At 34.3% G+C, this 19488-nt stretch overlaps 1 protein-coding gene across 1 annotated transcript in view; it reads right to left on the bottom strand.

Annotated features, from left to right (window-relative positions):
* Positions 1 to 11915: 11915 nt before the first annotated feature.
* LOC108722366 (uncharacterized) overlaps positions 11916 to 19488 on the bottom strand; it is a 24605-nt gene continuing 17032 nt past the window's right edge. The window contains exons 10-18 of the mRNA XM_018447436.1: positions 19228 to 19403; positions 18228 to 18400; positions 16804 to 16994; positions 14802 to 15052; positions 14257 to 14520; positions 13715 to 13904; positions 13499 to 13622; positions 13211 to 13369; positions 11916 to 11992 (exon numbers count right to left, since the gene is read on the bottom strand). Coding sequence (XP_018302938.1) covers positions 11954 to 11992; positions 13211 to 13369; positions 13499 to 13622; positions 13715 to 13904; positions 14257 to 14520; positions 14802 to 15052; positions 16804 to 16994; positions 18228 to 18400; positions 19228 to 19403 — 1567 coding nt within the window. The 3' untranslated portion in view covers positions 11916 to 11953. The remainder of the gene's footprint in view (positions 11993 to 13210; positions 13370 to 13498; positions 13623 to 13714; positions 13905 to 14256; positions 14521 to 14801; positions 15053 to 16803; positions 16995 to 18227; positions 18401 to 19227; positions 19404 to 19488) is intronic.

Raw genomic sequence — 19488 nt, 5'->3', positions numbered from 1 at the left:
GTCGTTAACGTCAATGTTCATTGTGTAGATTGTGAGCAAATTTCGAATTCTCAATTCGCGACGGCGAGAGCAGAAACTCTCTTGAGCTCAAAGACACAAAACGCAAAGTTCTCAAGTTGTCATGAGAGAATGCGGCGTGGCTGGGTGCCCTGTGGGTGCCCTGTGGATGCTCTAGCCGCGTGCCCATATGGGCACGTACCTGTTCCCGCGGTATGCGTGGTACCCGTACCACTACCATCATCACCACAAGCACGCCGCGTCGAGATGCACACGCACGTATATAAATACGAGCATCTCTCCCTCATTAAGGTACTCGACTGGTTTGGCCCACGGCGCGTACGATGCTTTTCGCGCACATGCACGGTACACGAAAGTGGCAGATACACACGCGCGTTACAACTCTCACGAGGCCTTCCTCACGTGGTCATTCGTATTTAATCCCGGCTTTATTTTCACGCGGTTCATTAACGACGGATCGTGACACCTTGTGAATATGTTTAATTAAAGGGACGAAATTATGAAAGGAATCACGACGAAAGGTGGCCGCTTAGGGGAGACGCATTACGCAAATTAGCCTCTTTTCAAGGTCTTTCTTTATTAAATTTGAGAAAAATATGGCACCACATATGAGGCTTTTTATTTAATTTATACAAAGAGGATTAAGGATGTATTACACATATTCTCAAAATAATGAAAACGTTATGAATAATTAAAGGAATGAAATTATGAAAGGAATCACGGCGCGAAAAATGGGTGTTTAGAACGACGCATTACGCAAATTAGCCCCTTTAATGAAAATGTTGTGAAAAAGTTACGTTTAATTAGTATTATTAAAGATTATTTTAGATCACATTTAAATATTTATTTCTTCTAAATCTTTGTAACTAATCTTTGAATCCCAATGAAATTTTGCATAAATTATTTTGAATACTTAAAGCACTTACCTACATAAAAAGATTAAAATTTTTGCCATTGTTTTTCAATTTCAATTTATAACAATAAAAACAATAACAAATAAAATAAATAAAAACATGTTATTTAAGAAAAATATATTGTTACAAACAAAAATGTTATACGTATATAATTTATTTAAAGTATAAATATTAATACACATTTGTAAAAATAGACATAATATATTCTAAAAACTACACAAAGGCGTCTTTTTTCTTTGTAATCTACTCTATTTGAAATTTTACTAATTTTAAATCTATTTGTTAAATAATGTTCTAACATATATTATTAATTGAATACTATTGTTCATAATAACATTTGTCCAATAACATCAGGATGCATATTCAAACTTGAGAGATATATAGTCAAGATGTACCTACATATTCGTCTGCAGACATGTTATATTCTTGCAGAAGGATGCGGGAGTTTGACTATCGTAGCAATTGCAGCAGTAGCATGTTATGCAGGTACAGAGAAGTGGAATATCGTTTTGCGAGCTGGGTGGATCAGGGGTTGCCGTGTCGTTTGGGAACGATGACGCCGTATTGTGCGGATACCGAGCGTCTAAGCGCGAGATACTTCCGTTCGCTGATGTTTCTTCATGATGCTGCCTGCAGCATCGTCCTTCGTCGCTAGCGGATGTGTCGTATCGTCGACGACTTTTGGCTCTCACCATAACGAGTTTCCGCTGGCGCCAACATTAGGACGAATCATCGTATCAGCTCCTTCGTTCTCGAAGCCCTTTCAAATTTTGCTCCCCTGTTTTTGGCGAGATAAAGTAATTTTTTCGAGCTAGCTTTCATAATTTAGACATGAAGCTGCAAATTATACATAAATAAAACTTAATTCGAAAATTAACAAATTCGTACAGTGTATCTTTAAAGCATTTTAATATTGTGTCATATTTTGATTTTAATCTTAAAGATGAACCGAGATGAACTTTTGTTAATTTGTAATAAATTTTTCGTGGACGGAAATGTCAAAGTTATTTAAATAAATTGTTGATATAAGTTTTTATATGTAATAAGATATATGTGATAAGATATTGTACAATTCTGTTGCATAAAGTTGGCACATTTATTTGGATCTATATTCTGACAGCTTTTTAATAAAAGTATACTAAAATCAATATATTATTGCATAGTTTATATATGTAATAAAATGATAAAACATTTTTTTTAGATTATTCTAAGAAGACTTTCACTTGTTCAGAAAATTTTATAATTTCAGTTTTTACCGCCAAGATATTTAATGTCGAATTTTGAAAATTAAGAGAAAGAGATAAATATAACGGTACATATAAACTTTTGATAGTAAGTTCAAGTTTTAGCAAACTATTAGGCCGGAATCAGACTACGCGTTGAAGATTGAGATTAAAAATTGAAAAATTCAAATTTGACCAATCGATACGAAAGGAGTTAAAATTTCTTTGTCCTTATTGGTCAAATTTCAATCTTCAATCTTCAACCTCAATCTTCAATGCGTAGTCTGATTCCGGCTTTAGACTGCTATGTAAAATTGAGCTTACAAGTATTAAGACATTGCGTTTAATGTTATATATGCGTTTTGTCAGGTGTACTGCATTTGATTTAATTCATGACAGCAGCCTCATTAGACATTTTAACACCAAGATTTGCACGCAACATTATTTATGGCGACTCGTGTGCGTAATTCGTAGCGTGTTAACCGGTTCATTGCATGTCGCATGCGTGTTTGCAATATATATACGTATTTGTAACCGCATTGCGTATATTTCGTGCCGGACCAGGACTCTCAAATTTGCGATTAATGCAACTCACGATGCCGAATTTTATTTGTTCAATGAGAAATTATAAAAAAACCAGATATTTTTTTACCAAATATTTTAAAGAAACATCTATATCTATATGTAATGTGTTTTCCATATTTCACTAGTCAATATTGTCAATATTTACTAGTGAATAATGTCAATATTGACATTATTCTGAAATTAAAGCAGAAATATATATGGAAAAAAGATTTTGCTGAATATCTAAAAATTTAGCTACACTGGAAAAAATGATGTTATATCAACAGCATTATTTTAATTGAAAATAATATATATATATATAATTTTATTGTTTCAATAACATTGTTAATGGAACAAATATGTCATTGCTCTTGTTTTAATAAAATTTCATTTATTTTATTAAATGTTACTGAATTAACAAAATTTTTAATTAAAATAATATCGTTAATATAATATTATTTTTTCAGTATAGATATAGATCTAAAAATAATTATATAGGAATCTCAAGCATGATAAACAATGTTGCAAAAAGCTTTGATATTCTAGCTTGAGCGTCCTACATAATTATTTTGATAGTCCAACAAAATTATTTTCAGATCTGTATCTAGCTAAATTTTTAGATACTTCAACAAAATTGTCCTTTCTAAGTAATCAATCATTAACGTTCATTATTTTAATGATTTATAAAATTGATTAAGATAATAAATTATCTATATTGTTATAACAACAAGCAAATCTGAAATATTGATCGTGAAAGCAACAAAGAAAGAGAGAAGAATTATAGTTAACCCGTTTGTCGTTCTTCTCAATGATATTTCAGTCATTGTCCGGCGAAGACAAGCAATACCTAGATAACTTTATAATTTCGTTGTATAAAGAGCATGCTAGTGATGTGTATTTACTCAAACCGGTTTCGACGCGCTCAAATCTTTTCGGTCGTGAAGGGACCCTTCTCGCGGTCTCACAACCGAAGGCGGTTAGTATTTCATGCCGTATGTCTTTCGGTATCAACGATGTAATCTCCGTGAAATTCTTAATTCAAGCGTTGCAGTCGTAACTTTGTAATTTCGTCATATACAACTTCCAGAACGAACGAACAACTTTGCCGACAATTTTAATGTAAACGATCATGATTTAATGTAACCGTCATGTTTTTCTACAGAAGTAAATAAGTACATAAATGCACATAAACGATTTCCAAACACATTTTCTCTAACGTGATTATATTTAACATGCCATTGATAAAATAACCATCATTCTAAGTTAATATCTAGGTCATACGAAATCTAGGGCGACAAGTTTCGATACTTTTCGTGCGTGTAAACCGCAAAATGCAATTGGATTTATGGAAAATCTAAACGATCGATTTATGGTTAATCTAAAACGAACGATGAGAAGCAACGGCTATTTCTTATCGTTTATCTACTTGGATTACTCACGAGATGGTAATTTAGGTGTACTGCGCGAAGACCGTCGTGATTCAAGTCCAGGGAAAAACTGGATAAAGCACACGGTGCAAATCGCGATTTATTGGGACATGCAAAATGAAGGGAATTGCGTTCTATATCTTTACGAGTACGCAGAAGAAGTCGCGGAATGGCGCAACGTCATCCTCTCGGTAGAGCGCCCTGATATCCCTGAATAATTTCCCGCATCGCCGGGATCACGAGCGTTACGTAACGGGTTATGGGAAGCCGGCCATACACTCGATTCGTTATATGGATAATGGTAATAGAGATTAGAGCAACTGTGCGATAACGGAAGTGGGTAACTCAGTCGCGATCAGCACATCGACATAAAAACATTCATCGTCAGCAACCTCGTGAATACCAGCTTTATTTTACCTCCGCGCCGCTACGATAAGCGTGTGAGTGACAATATTTTATTATGCTCTGAGATAAAATCTTTTTCGAGCGACCGATTATAGGCCACCGAGATAAAATTATCGACCCTAAATTATGGAAATTATTATGTGGCAACCATTACACGAATGATGTCCGTACGTATCAAATAAAAATAATTATAATACATTAAGTAAAGACAAAATTACGATACGCGCGCGCGGCAAATTGTGATGGAATAAATAGGTAGCGCGGCAATGTCCAAATAACAAAGTTCAAAATTCGGACGTCTTTTTTATATACTGAAAAAAATTTCTGGTTGAAAATGGATGAGTCAGAATTTTCTGATTAAATTTATTAGAATTCTAGTTGAGATAACAGGAATTCTGGCTGATACAATATTTCTGGTAAAATCTACTAGAATTCTCATTTTTACCAGAATAATTATATCAATCAGAATTCTAATTATCTCAACTAGAATTCTAATAGATTTAACCAGAAAATTCTGATTCGTCCATTTTCCACCAGAATTACTATTTAATCCAACCAGACCATTTTTCTCAGTGTAGTTTTGATAGTTTTTGCAAAAATGTCTTTAGCCCTTAACTAATGTCGTGAAAAAAATGTTACACTTCAAACGTCGTGAGTTTGGATCTTGATTTTTCAAAAGCTAATAAAATTAAAGTCATTAATTTTGAAAATATTTTTATTGTATCTTTTTCGGATTTTTGGATTCTCATTTATCTATTTTTTAATCAAAACTAATATGGGAGAAACTAATAATCAGTCTTGCATTGATTTTTATTTAAAGTATAGTTAATAAACCTACTAACAAAATTTAATACGAATTCAATGGACTCACGATACTAATTATGTCCGATTTAGGTCCGGTTTCACCATTGTAAGATTAACTTAAATCTCGATTTGACTTATTGTTTACTTTTTCTAATTCTCAGAATGAGAAGAATATAAAGAGTAAACTAGACCAAGATTAAAGTTACTCTTACATTGGTGGAAACTAGGCCTAATTCCCGTTTCTATCAATGTAATTTAATGATATATATATATATATAATCTTGGTTTAACTAACTCCTTTTTCTAGTTCTAAGGCCCACTACCACAAATGTAAGATTAACTTTAATCTCGGTTCAACTTATTCCTCATCTTTTGCCAATTTTAGAATTGGAAAAATGAAAAGCTAGTTGAATCGAGATTAAAGTTAATTTACATTGATAGAAACAGGCATTAGATATCTTTTAGACTTCTTATAAGACATCCCGAATTTGGAATGTGTTTTCTATAATTTTCTCTAGAGAAATCTTTTCAGCGTCTCATTTGTCTTTCTCTGATTTCTAACGTGGATACACTTCCTTATATCTCTTCATATAAATGCCGTTCAATTAGGTATAGCGACTTTCCATGTTTCGGATTATGTTACCAAACCGCGAATCAGATCGAACTAAGCCAGTCGAGAAAGACGGACGATAAACCTGAGTTAATAATAACACGTCAGATTCCTCTGTCTGGCACAATGGTCTCCGCACAGGCGCGATAATCTACGATTCTCCGATAAATAACTTGGGGAGAGCGCGACCATTTTCGGCAGCTGAGATTTGTGTGCAATCCTCCCCAGTCGCGTCGTCGAATTATTCCGAATACGAGCGGATGTAGCTCGGGCCCAGCTCGCCAAATCGCCTGACTTTCGCCGCAGTTTCGCAGTCGGTCGTTTCGAAATTCAGCGTACGCTACCCAGGGGAGAACAATGCGCCACCGTGTCGTACCAAGGCTGTTTCATACTTACCGCCGCGCGGACCGGCCGGTGAAGTGGCAAAATCGCGCCTGAATTTATGATGCAATCGTGTGTACTTGCGGTGTACCAGCAAAATTTTTCTTTAACCTCTGTAGCACAGTAATTTACGATCTTAAACTTTTAATATCGATATCTAATGTCTGGAGAAATTCTAATAAAAAATGGGACTGCAGAAAGTGTGCTGCTCAGAGAGGAAGTTATTCGGTCAAATATCGGCAAGAATTTCACCGAGATTAGTAGTTAAAAGAAATTTTCCACACGCACGATATTTGTTCCGATAATTTTAATTATTTTTAATATCTGTATTTTTTTGTTACACAGGTCAGTTTACAAATATAAAAAGAATTATTTTGATGGTCAAAACAAAATTTGTATAAAACAAGTTTTTCTAATTAAAATACGAATGTCGTACGTACTAATTTATGAAGATAAATTACATCGAGCTTTTGCCGGTACTTACATAGCTGCTTCCGTTTGTGCAGCTTCAGTCGTAATTATTTTATGCGATCCGAAATTCTCGTTTCATCAGTGCGAACGTTCATTATCCGGACATTATGCGACGTCGTTGTATGACTATTTTGAGCACTCCTTTTATTCGGTTCACAATAAGCCATTGACGTTGAAATTCAGCAAGTAAAAATACGAGAGGAGTGCTAAAAACGGTAGAATTATAGACGAGAAAGGCAAAGAGCAAAAAGTCCGGAGAGTCAACGAAAGGAAGACAAAAGATCGCGAATTGTGAAAAAGGGCGAAGGAAGGGGAAAAGGGAGTGAGGTGAGGAAAGAAAGAGACCGGCCGCGCACCGGGGTGGCATACTACGAAGGATATATTCACGGTGTTCGCCCTTTTGTTCTCGTAATCACCATTTGTGCGCTCTCAGATGCAGCGCATTCGTTCAGCGGCAGATGTGCGCGCGGCTGTTGCATCTCGCTGCATCGCGAATCGAACCGGTTTGTGCGGTTTTCTTTAATTTCAGCTTATCACGGTAGTACGGACGCGTGTGCGGAAAAACATCGCTATCGCACGAATCCTCGGCGCGATCGAAAGCGTTTTTAGCGCATGTATTATATATCACATAAATCGCCCGGGAAAGTTTTATTCGCGAAACTCGGCGTGGTAGAATTATTTATGCGAACGCGATATCTTTACGGCGCGGTAACGTAGGATGCGGTTGTACGATCTTATCTCAACGTTGTGCAATGTTGCAAAACGTATTCCCGGCAGAGAAAAGTTCGATTTTTACACAAATGTAATAAAATACGCAAATATGAATAAAGAAAACAGAGCGCAAGAGTCTATAGGAAAGAAAAAAGCGGCAGTTCATTCTCCGTGATTATTATCGAGATTATTGTAAAATGTATTTACTGTTACTGATCTAAACATTGACTTTTTGAGACGCTAAATTTCAACAAACGAAATTGATACGATACAGTGCGTACCGCTCCTGTAAACTCGTCGTATTTATCATTCGAACATGACTTACTTCCGTCAACGACGGAGACGAATGCAGTGTCTCCTATGCATTTCAACGTGTTTACCAGAGAAATGTACCGTCTGAAAGAGAAGAACCTCTAAAGGAATAACTATGTTGGTCGTTACATAAAATTATTTGCGACTGAATGTTATATAAATTTATTTATTCCGTTATTACAATATTGTTATGCAAGAGAAAAATCTTTATCATAATTTATTAATTTTCTCTATACGAAATTTCTCTTAACAATATGTCCGTTTTTACATATGTCTATATATTTTGACCACATTTAATGCAAATAAAATTTATTAATTAATTAGTTAAATCTAATTTGAAATCTATTCAAATTTTTTTAAGAAAAATTCAAATACATAAATTACTTAAAAATTGAAGATCCTTTATTAATCCTTTTTATAAATTTTATAACATAACACAAATATACAATAATAAGAATTTATAATTCTATAATGAGAAATTTTCCCTTCTTATTTTTTTATTAAAAAAATATGTAACAATTTTTGCATAAAATAGTGATATACTCAATAAATGTATTTCCAATTAATGTATTTTAACTCTGTATTTTAACAACCAATTTACATTTGGTAGATATGTTTATTTCTCTTTTCTCTATACTTGAAACTTATATTTTTACAATACTCGTATAATATAAATACAACATAAATTTAACATAATATCTACAATATAATACAACTTATATTTTATACATAGTAATTACATTTTACATACATTAATTGTACATTAATCATATCTCCTTTACAATCTTCGCATAGATAAATGAGGAAGAGAAGGCTCTGCGTAAACGACACACAATCATAAAATGTATTCATTCCGATTCGATCACACATTACAGGTAGGACACTGCTCTACTTTTCATTGTGCTGCAAGAGCTCACGCGGTCAAAGTCGCGCTGCAAATAACACTACACTGCTGTTATCCTCATTTTCACCAGACACTCTATAACGGCAACAACAGACAAGCCGCTGCTCGCAACAATCTCATTACTTCGCCGTATTAAAACAAAGCGACGCACGCGAGGAATAGAACTTCCAAGAGCACCGGCGATGCCCCAAGGGTTTCCTGCCACGTTTCAGGCTTCTCGCGAGCTACGAAACATCAACATCCGTAGCCCCGGAGCCACCAAGAGCCACGATATCTTCAGCGGGAAGGAAAGTCAGTTTATTTATTTCCGGCATATATAGAAGAGGTACAGCGCTGCAGCCGCTGCTGCTTTCTTCGAACCAAAGTTGCTTTTATTCTCGGGAGCTTCCTCATGTAATCGCAGGTATAAATATTTGGTATGTGCACAGTTGCTTTTCGTACGAAGGAAACCTCGCGTTATCTTGTGAGTAACCTTGAATGTCGACACCTCGGAAACGCGCCATTAATTCTTGTCGGTCCCACGAGTTCATTAACAAAATTCTCAAATTTCTCGAACAGTCGACTACGAATTACAAACGCGATTACTAACTACACGTTATAACTACACTTACATTTTTTATATTTTTGAAATGACCGCGAGTTTCTGTTCCGAAGATATTACACGAATAACGATTTCTGTGATAGGATTGTTGCATTTTACACATGAATTTTATGCCTCGTTACAGAACTTTCGTTTCTTTTGTTGAAATATTTGTTTCTTGCAGTTAATAGCCCATATAGAGAATTTTACGTAAGATAATATAATTTGTAGAATATTACAAGTTTTTTTTACGACAGACAGCTTAGTTTTTTTTATGAATGTTCATTAATATTTATGGGAGTTTATAGCTGTATCTTGTGAAAAATAGTTTCTATCTCTTGAAAAATTCAAAGACAAAAATTTGTCAATCTAATATTTATTACGTGGTACGTGAGGAAGTTTGATTAGATCGATCGATTGAATTCTGCATTTAGACAATGCTACTATTGGAGTTATCTCTATAATTCACGTGCGATATGATCTTTAATAAGACTCGTTTGCTTGCTCCCTGCCCGACTTTTTTCCATTCAATCTGCGTGAGATATGAATTCAATCATGAAAACTTAAACGATGCATCCTTCTTCTAGCCAACGTTACCTATCTCGCCATTGTTCCGTTCTGCCCATATCCACCTATTTACCGTTCTCTGATGGTCAGTGGAGTACGGCCGATCCAGAGAGAAAGAGCGCCTGGAGGCTACCGAATTACAATGGCAAAAGATCGGCCTTTCTCTGCGCCGCCTCGTACACAAGAACGCGGAAGTCGGCGCAGGTGTGTACATTTGCATAGGCTTTGTGGGATAGTTATGCATTATGAGCATACGCGCAATTTTGCATGAAAACCCAGCAGGAAAGTGAGCCGACTTTATTATTCCTAGACCGACCAATCTCGTGATGATTGTCGACGTTTAATTGAATACTTTAAATTAATTCTTGAATGCGTCATCAGTCTATTCACGTATTCTTATATTTACGAGCGATTAGATACTTCTGCAACTGTATGACTATTTTTTTTATATATTTAAGATTTAATTAATAGAAATATAATTTAATTTTTAATTACTTTACTTGTACACTAATATTCCTGTTGTAATAATAATTCTAATTTTAACAAAGCGTAATTGATATTAATTATGTATGTATTTTGATCCGTAAAAAATGGCTTATATTGGTACCATAAAATATATCTAAATATCTAAATATTGTAGATTTTATAACACCATCAAAATCATTATTTAATTCAGTAATCATTGAACATGATTACAAAATAATTAATTGACAATATTAAGGATTTATAATATAATTAATCAGTGAGTAAAATAATAATTCGATTATTTTTATTAAGAACGTAAATCACAAATTCATTTGACAAACTTTCTTTTCTTTTTATAAAGTTATTTTCTCTTTCTTCAAATAATATTCCGATCGATCTTAAGTTATCTCTTCGCAGAGAGTAACTGAATCAATCCTTTTTGAAATTATTTCTCATGTCAGTTTTTGTAGATCTTTGTTAGGAGATCGTTTGTCGCAGAGCATAAAAATCGACGAATCCGATCGCGAATGTAGACAAATGTGAGTTACGATAACATAGTTTCGGCCGTACTGAAGTATTGAAGACGAGAATAAAACATCGGCAAGTATCCGATTGAAGAGAGTTGGAATCGTATAGCAGACGCATATCTTGCGGGTTGAAATTTTAGTTTCCGCGATACGGGCATTTATTTCGATTCGCCGCTAGGAACGAAGGGCACGGCAAATATGCGCGCGCATCCTGCATGAATATTTACATCCAGATGGTGTACATAAATAGTACTCAACGAAAAAATGGGTTAGACCCGGGATACACCCACCCGCGCCGTAGATATCCGCCGGAAGCGGTCACAAATTCTCCGAGTCTCGCGGCACAACCGCATTGCGCATAACTTTCGTGAATGTCCTCCTCTCTTTCGTGCTCCTGCGCTTTCTCTCTTCCTCGCTCTTTCAGCCTGCAGCTGTACTCTGAATTGTATATATGAATTATTTTCATTATGGTTGATACCTCTAAAATTAAAAGCTGGCGATGCATCATCATAATATAAGCAACAACAACAATAATAATAATAATAATAATAGAGATATATAGCATAATACATAGCATAATTACCCATAGGACGGATATTATAGTTTTATTTCTTTTTTCCAAATTTAATATTGATAAAATTCATACCATTTTTTTTTAACTCTCCGTTTGCACTGGGTTTTTTTAGCACAAGGGAAATTTCACTCTCTCAAATTTTTCCGAAATAAAGAGAAATCCGGTTTCATCTCCTAAAATATCTTATTAAAAATTTGGTAACGTTATAGAGAGAAGGAAATGTTGACAGATAATGCTAAATTCTTCTTGAATATTTTTTGAAAACCTAGACTTGTAAAAAGCAGATTGCAAATGAAAGAAGTTAATATTATAGGATAAATGATTAATTACGATTACATTTATTGACTATAATATTTCATACATTACAATATTATTTTAATATTAGTATATTAATGATAGTTATATAAAGATGTCTTCAACTTAAGACCGTAAAAACGTCAAGACGATTTTTGAAGTTTCTGTGTGACAGTTACGTCAAACTTATTTTAAGTTCTTGTTAATGGCGCGAACGGTATTCTTTTGTGGAACTGTTTCTCTAAAAGAATAAAATCACAATAGTATCATTCTCTGCTCAACATCTGTAGTTCGATAAATAACACACTTAACATCCTCAAAGGATAATAAATCCAAAAATGTCGCGCTTGAATATCAAAAAAACACAACGCTGGTTTCAAATAAGTATGACGAATCTTTCACTTTTCCAAAATTTCAACGACAATTTATGACAAATAACATCTACTTTATTGTCGCATTTATGACGAATGGCGGATTACACGTATGCATGAATGAAATATCGCTTTTATCGGGCCAATCGTCGTCATAGCCCCCCATTTGCCATTTTGGGGTCACGTACTACCCTATTCGCTGGTGCGCGTTTTAGCATTTATGTTCTTGCTATATTTTACACATATCCGGTGCTCTAATCTCTCTGCACTCTAATCTCTTTAATCTCCCTACGTGTACTCATACATTCTACTTTTGGTACATAACGATAAATTGGATTTCCAAATATGGTCCATGGGGTGTTTTTAATTCTAGATAATCAAAACTAACACGTGATTATTCTCATGTAAAACTCATGAATTAACATACAAAAGAGAATTTTATTCTTTTTTTTTTTTAGGAAAAACATTGAAAATAAGTTGCAAAATATGAATTTGAAACGATATTAAATGTATCGTATGTAACGTTAAATATTATAAATCTTAATAAAAATTATTCTTCCTTTCCTAATAATAATTTAATAAAACATAAAATATTAAATATGTGCGGTTTTTAGCACTAAATAGCTCTTTCTTTCTTTCTCTTATTACATATTTTTGTAAAGAACATACAAAAAAATTGTATTGTAGATTTATTGCAGATGTATATATTATACACTGAGAAAAATGATCTGGTTGGATTAAATAGTAATTCTGGTGGAAAATGGACGAATCTGAATTTTCTGGTTAAATCTACTAGAATTCTAGTTGAGATAATCAGAATTCTGATTGATATAATTATTCTGGTAAAAATGAGAATTCTAGTATATATATATATATATATAGATTTTACCAGAAATATTGCATCAACCAGAATTCCTGTTATCTCAACTAGAATTCTAATAAATTTAACCAGAAAATTCTGATTCGTCCATTTTCAACCAGAAATTTTTTTCAGTGTACATTCTATTGTCTATATTCTACACCTACTCGTTTCTTTTGTTCTCCACATCTTCTTACTATTATTATTCATTATATTTTTTGTTTCTTACTTTACTTCTAATACGACTGCGTAATGATTCCTCAGATTTCTTCAATTCGTCTATCACGTACTTAGTGTCTTCGACTTCCATCCGCGAATCTCGACTATCGCCATAAGTACTTACGCAGATCGTTCTCGGACGTTCGCTCCTGTCGCTCATTAAACTGTTCTAGAAGAGAGAGAGAGAGAGAGAGAGAGAGCGACGCATTACATGCCGCAAGGAAAGGCATGAAGATTGTTGTCACATAATTCTGTTTCAATTTAACATGCAACGTAAAGACGAAAAAGGAGTTCTTACTTTAGATCCATCCGAACAACAACGTCTACGGGCAGGTCGACGAAAAGCCTTCTTAAGACGAATGCAGCAAATTGCGAATGGGAAAATCAAAAAGAACATTGCGTTCAAGAAGAATTCCGCTTTCCTGCAGACGTTCGTCGTACCATGTCACGTTTTGTGCACTGAACTATATATTTATCTTATTGTACTATTATAACTATAGATATCTTATTGTACCTGCTGCATATTCTAACCGTTCTCTTGCGCGTATCCGGATGCACCGGTGCACCATGCTCATCCATCACCACGCATTTATATTTTAATTCTCGTTCGAAGTACTCAGACATTCCGCTAGTTTTCAACAGAGAATCCAAACCCCAACGACCTACCACCGGTATATACAAGCCGATCGACCATTTTAGAAAACCTGAGAGAAACATGTACTTTGAAATTCGTGCTATTTTATTATAAATATTTAAACAATGAATTAGAAAAAAGGAATTAGGTTCATTAAGAAACATATTCTATCTATAAAATATATAATAAACTAAATATTAATGAATTTTAAATTTATATAATACTGAGGAAAAATAATTGTAAGGATATTATACGTTAAATATGAGCTAGGAAAACTTTGTTAGGAATTAAAAAAAAATAAAGCGCGTGAAAAATAATTTATTACTTAGAAAAAAATTACAAATGGTAAATGAAAATACATCTTCGAGGATCAATAAGTAAGTTCAGAAGCTATTAAGTGAAACGACTATACGATTACTGACCCATGAAAAGCAGGAGCAGTATCAACAAGACAATGAAGAATAGGATGTCTACAATTACTACGAAAATTTTGCGGGAGGCTGCAGGAACAGGACCACGAAATCCAGCGGCGTGATAAAGCTCCGGTGACATCGGTCTGCAGCCAGTGCTGCGCGCGTCGCCTACGCACACACATAAACAGTGCAACATGCAGGAACAATGATCCATTTTCCGTACTTTTATCCTTCTGGTAGCCAGTAGTCCTCCGAGACGATTCAACAATTGCACTAGAAATCATTCAATGTTCGCTCGAATACGCACGATTTTTTTATATATATTTTATACACTTTCTACGACAATAAATGTCGCCTGCAATATTCTGCGATAACTTTATGGAAAGTTAAATCAGTTTTTCCTCTTCTTTGTCAGATTGAAAAAAATTGCTTCAAGTTAAATAAATATAAAATTGGATGTGCATTTGAAAGTCAATATGTTGTTTAAATATTTAAACACACGGAACTTTAAAAATGATTATAGTACATTATTTTTATTGGATCGTTAGATTTACCGGAACAATGAAATTCGTTTATAGGCAGCTCGCCGTAGAGATCCAAGCTTATTGATTGATCCCGTCGAGGTTGAATTAATTTCCTAGGAAACGTAGCGTTCACCCAAGATTCTGGAAGGTTGTTGGGACATTTCGCGATTCTTGATTGATAGAACATCGAAGTCAGTCCCGTATTGGTTATCACTACTGTCACTACTGTGTGATCAAGTGCCTTGCTGTCCACTTGTACTTTGCTGATGCGACCTAAGGATCTAAGATTTACAAATTTTAAAACAATCATGATTGATCGAAAGTTTTGGGATTATATTGGGAAATATTGGGATATCTTTAACATTTTCGTTGGGTATCAATTTGCCTTAATATGTAAAACATCTATGATCTGAGGAATTTGGAAAATTACAGAGTGATAAAAAAGTTTGGCCACAAAGTTTTATAAGTTTAATCAAATTACTATCCAAATAGCAAATTGATATTATATTTGTTTTCATTTTGACATCCAAATAATGATAAATAACTTCAGCTTAATTGCTATCTGGATAGTAACGTACATTTCGAAAAACAAATTCTGAAATATTAGTTACATCTTATTATTAAATATCAAAAAGTCTGCAAAAGATTTTCATCGGTTGATTAACTGAAAGTCGCATGAGAGAATTTATTCACAGAAATGCCATCGTTGATGCGAACCTTGAAACTTGCATTAAAGTTAAAAGTAGCCATTTTAAATGTTAATTATTATTTTTTATATTTAATAAAATATAACTGACACTCCAAAGTTTATTTTTTTTTTAAATATAGGGGAGAGTGGTCTAAATCGGACCTATTTGCAGTTTTTGCTCTCTATGAGGCATAAATAAAGTCCGATCGTAAAATCGAAGGTGCTGTTGGAAAGATCATTTAATTCCCTTCATTTTTGCTTCAGATTATTTTGACGTATCTCTCACTTGTGTTAAACTATAATGGAAAATGTAAAAACGGTTTTTTCGGTCCGATTTAGAACTATTGGTTCCAAATCGGACCATCCCCTGGTTCAAATCGAAAACTCCTATTTTTATGAATTTTTAGATAGAATTTTAAAATATTTTAATGTATTTTTCTTAGTATTGAGTAAAAACGAGCAATTTGACAGTCAAAGATAAACATTTTTTTCGGAAAAAGAAAATACTGACTGTTTATATTATTAGAATTGAAATCAATAAAACTCAACTAATCTGATGAATCATGATATTTTACTGATTTAATTGCTTTACAGATCTAGTCAGCCGATCACCAGTACTACTACCAGGCCTATAAGTTATTCATTGTACTGTCCGATTTGGACACGGGTCCTTTCGAACTTTGGAACAAATTTTACAATAAACCGCAAAAGTGATCACGAAATGCTTGATATTTTTTAATTCTACACTCTTTAATTATCTTAAATCAATTACTTTTCAAATTTTTAACACCTTTTAAATAATGATTTACAAGGATGCTATCACATGTTCGGTGTCTTATAAGGACTTTACGTTATAAATAGTACGCAAATCTGCTTAACCGTATTCATTTAAATTAAAAAACCTATTTAGACCACTCTCCCCTATACGTTACTAATTATTTAATAAAACTACAAAACTTTGCGGTCAAACTTTTTTATCTCTGTACAATGAAGCACTCTTAGATTTTATCATTAAGAAACTTATATCTATTCTATTTATAAAATATCGTTATACGATATCAAAAACTCTAAACATTTGTTAACATTTTAACATTTATATAACATAAATTATCTATCGACATTAAAGGAATTTATTGACGACATTTCTGTTCGTTATATTCCCGTAACGTTAAACTTCTTTCAAAGAAGAGATATCCAGCAACCAACTCTGAGCTATTCGGAGTAATTACAAAATCGGATTACGAAGGAATTAGCACACAAAGTGTAAGCGAACTGGTTAGTTGGTAATCTCTAGTTAGTCGTCTATGGGTAGATAGATATCGTTCCTCTCAAGACTCAACTCACCCTTCTGCGAGCGCGGCATTGTAACCCGCCTCGATTTCGATGTCGATCGCAGACACGTGCGGCGAATAGTACTCCAGAGCGAGGAACTCGTGACTTCCGCTTCCGTTCGCGCTGTACTTGATGGGCTCGCTTGGCACGGATGCGAAATTGCTCAAGAAGTAGCAACCAGGTCGCCCGGCCGCGCGAGCTTCCTGTCGACATGTGACACTAGATCGAACAACGGCCCGACCTTCGACAGCCGGTTGGCGGAAATGTTCGCGAGTATGCTAGGTGGTTTCCGGCATATGTTCGTGACGCGCGACCGTCGTCTGCTTTCGCCGATAAACCTCGCGATGACGTACAGTTTTGACTCAGTTCTGGAGTTTGACAAGCTTGAAACCTAATCGATAGATCTTATCCTTTCCCGGTAAAAGCCTAGTTTAATCTTTTATTTATGATCTTTAATATTTTGATATTAATATAATCTCTCAAACTTTCGTTAAAATTGTGAAATCTAATCGATAGATCTTGCTCTTTTCTAATAAAAGTATCGCTGTTTATAATCTTTAATATTTTAATATTCACGAAAAGAACGATTTTGCTAAAATATTTAAAAATTTAAATACGAATCTGAAAATAATTTTGTTGTACTATTAAAATATATAATTATGTAGAAAATATGATAAGCGATGCTGCAAAAAATTTCTAGTAATGAGTTTAAGCGTCCTACATAATTATTTTGACGGTCCAACAAAATTATTTTTAGATCTCTATCTAGCTAAATTTTTAAATGCTTCAGCAAAACCATTCTTTCCGTATTTCGCAAACTCTTGCTAAAATTGTAGTTTTTTCAGTTTAAAAACCCAATATAGCGAAGTGTTAAATTATTCATAAACTCTTCAAAGCAGAAACTACTTAAGATTGATTAAAAAACCTAAAGCTATAAAAAATATTGGATGAGAGAATCCTAAATCTGCATGTTGTAAAACTCATACAACGTACAATGCATCGTTTCACAATAGAATTCAAGAGAAAAACGTGAATTCGGAATACAATGATTCGAAACGTAACAACGGGCATTCGTAGCGACAGTCGCTGCGGACATTTATGAACGCGAGACAGATTCGATATTTCGCCCAAACGAGACGGCTCGAATTCCTCGTCTCGCGTATCACAGAGCCGACATACAAAAATCCACGTTGTCCCTCTACCGACAACCGATTTGTATGCGACTGTCCGTTCCCGTCGCTGGGACAAATCTCCCTTCGCAACGTTTTATACGGGTATAAGTATTAAATTCGTGCGCGATAAATCATGTTACACGGTTAGCACCGCACTTAAAGCGTCTCGCGCTCGCTCACACGAAGCTCAACGCGACGGTCGCGGATAGCTCGAGAACAGGCCATTTTCAGCGTTGTTTCATTTATTGCACCTGTCATACGTACCGCGTCGCGCCTACGGTAGGCCAGAGGCTGATTTTTCAAACAGGTTCCTCTGACACGTTCGCACCGGTCCGGTTGCCTCGCGAACGCCGCGAATCCCACGCCCGCTTTATCGCACTCGTTTCCACTCTCGTTGATGCTACTCGCCGGTATCACGAGATATTCGCCCGACTCGCCTACGTTGAACATCAAAACATCATTTGATAAAGTATCTTACATTGAATGTATAATTACTCAAGCTTCTTGACTTGACCATTTTGCAAAGTCAACTAATTAGTAACGTAACAAGATTAAGTTACAAAAAACTGCACAGAAAGGACGATTTTGTTAAAGTATATAAAAATTTAGCTATATCTGAAAATAATTTTGTTTAAACCATCAAAATAATTATATAGGACGTTCAAATTAGTTGTTAGAATATTAAAACTTTTTGCAGTTTTGTCATCAATGCTTAAGCGTTCATAATTATTTTGATGGTCCAACAAAATTATTCTCAGATCTACATTTAGTAAATTTTTAGATGCTTTAATAAAATCGTTCTTTCTGTGTAAGTATTATTTTGCAAATATTAAAATTCTAAAATGCTTACGGCAAATTTTATTATATTACATTATTTATTATATTTATTATGTTATTATAATTATTAAATTTTATTAAACTGACATAATAATTTGAATTGAAATTTTCCTACACATTATGATACACGTTCTATAACTTCATATTTTTCAATATTTGATTCGCTGTTTGAAAATCTCAATTATAAATTTTTAATAAGAAAAATTAATTAAAATTCAAATGAAATTGTAACACTTTACATTTTTGGCTTAAATTAAATGCATTTGATCTTTTTAATTACGAATAAAAAATGTGAAATTACTCTTTTAGATATTTAGACATACCTATAATTATTTGTTCTCCGTTTTGTACAATAATTTTCGAAAATACATATAAATTCTCATGTGCAATTTTAAGAGGAAGCGTTGAAATATTTCGGGTTCGATACCTTCGGCAGAATATTCAGAGCTTTTTGATGTCACCGACGACGGTACCAAAAGACGATCACGAACGACATCCAAATTAGGAATTTCGTCCTCCTTTCGTCCTAGCATTTTCACTTCCTTGTAGGCGAAAGCGATCGTATCTTGGCTGTCTCTATGGTGCCTGTTGAACGTGCCCAATCTGATGGCATAAACGACCTGTCTAGCGTGAAGTTTATCGGGCCGTTTCGAACATACTCGAGCGCATTTAAATTCTCTCTCCCCCC

This window comes from Mycetomoellerius zeteki, unplaced genomic scaffold (genome assembly GCF_001594055.1).
Source record: "Mycetomoellerius zeteki isolate Tzet28-1 unplaced genomic scaffold, Tzet1.0 scaffold202, whole genome shotgun sequence".
In the NCBI taxonomy this organism is placed as follows: Eukaryota; Metazoa; Arthropoda; class Insecta; order Hymenoptera; family Formicidae; genus Mycetomoellerius; species Mycetomoellerius zeteki.
The sequence above is the reverse complement of the archived record's forward strand: the minus strand, read 5'-3'. Positions and strand labels throughout refer to the sequence as shown.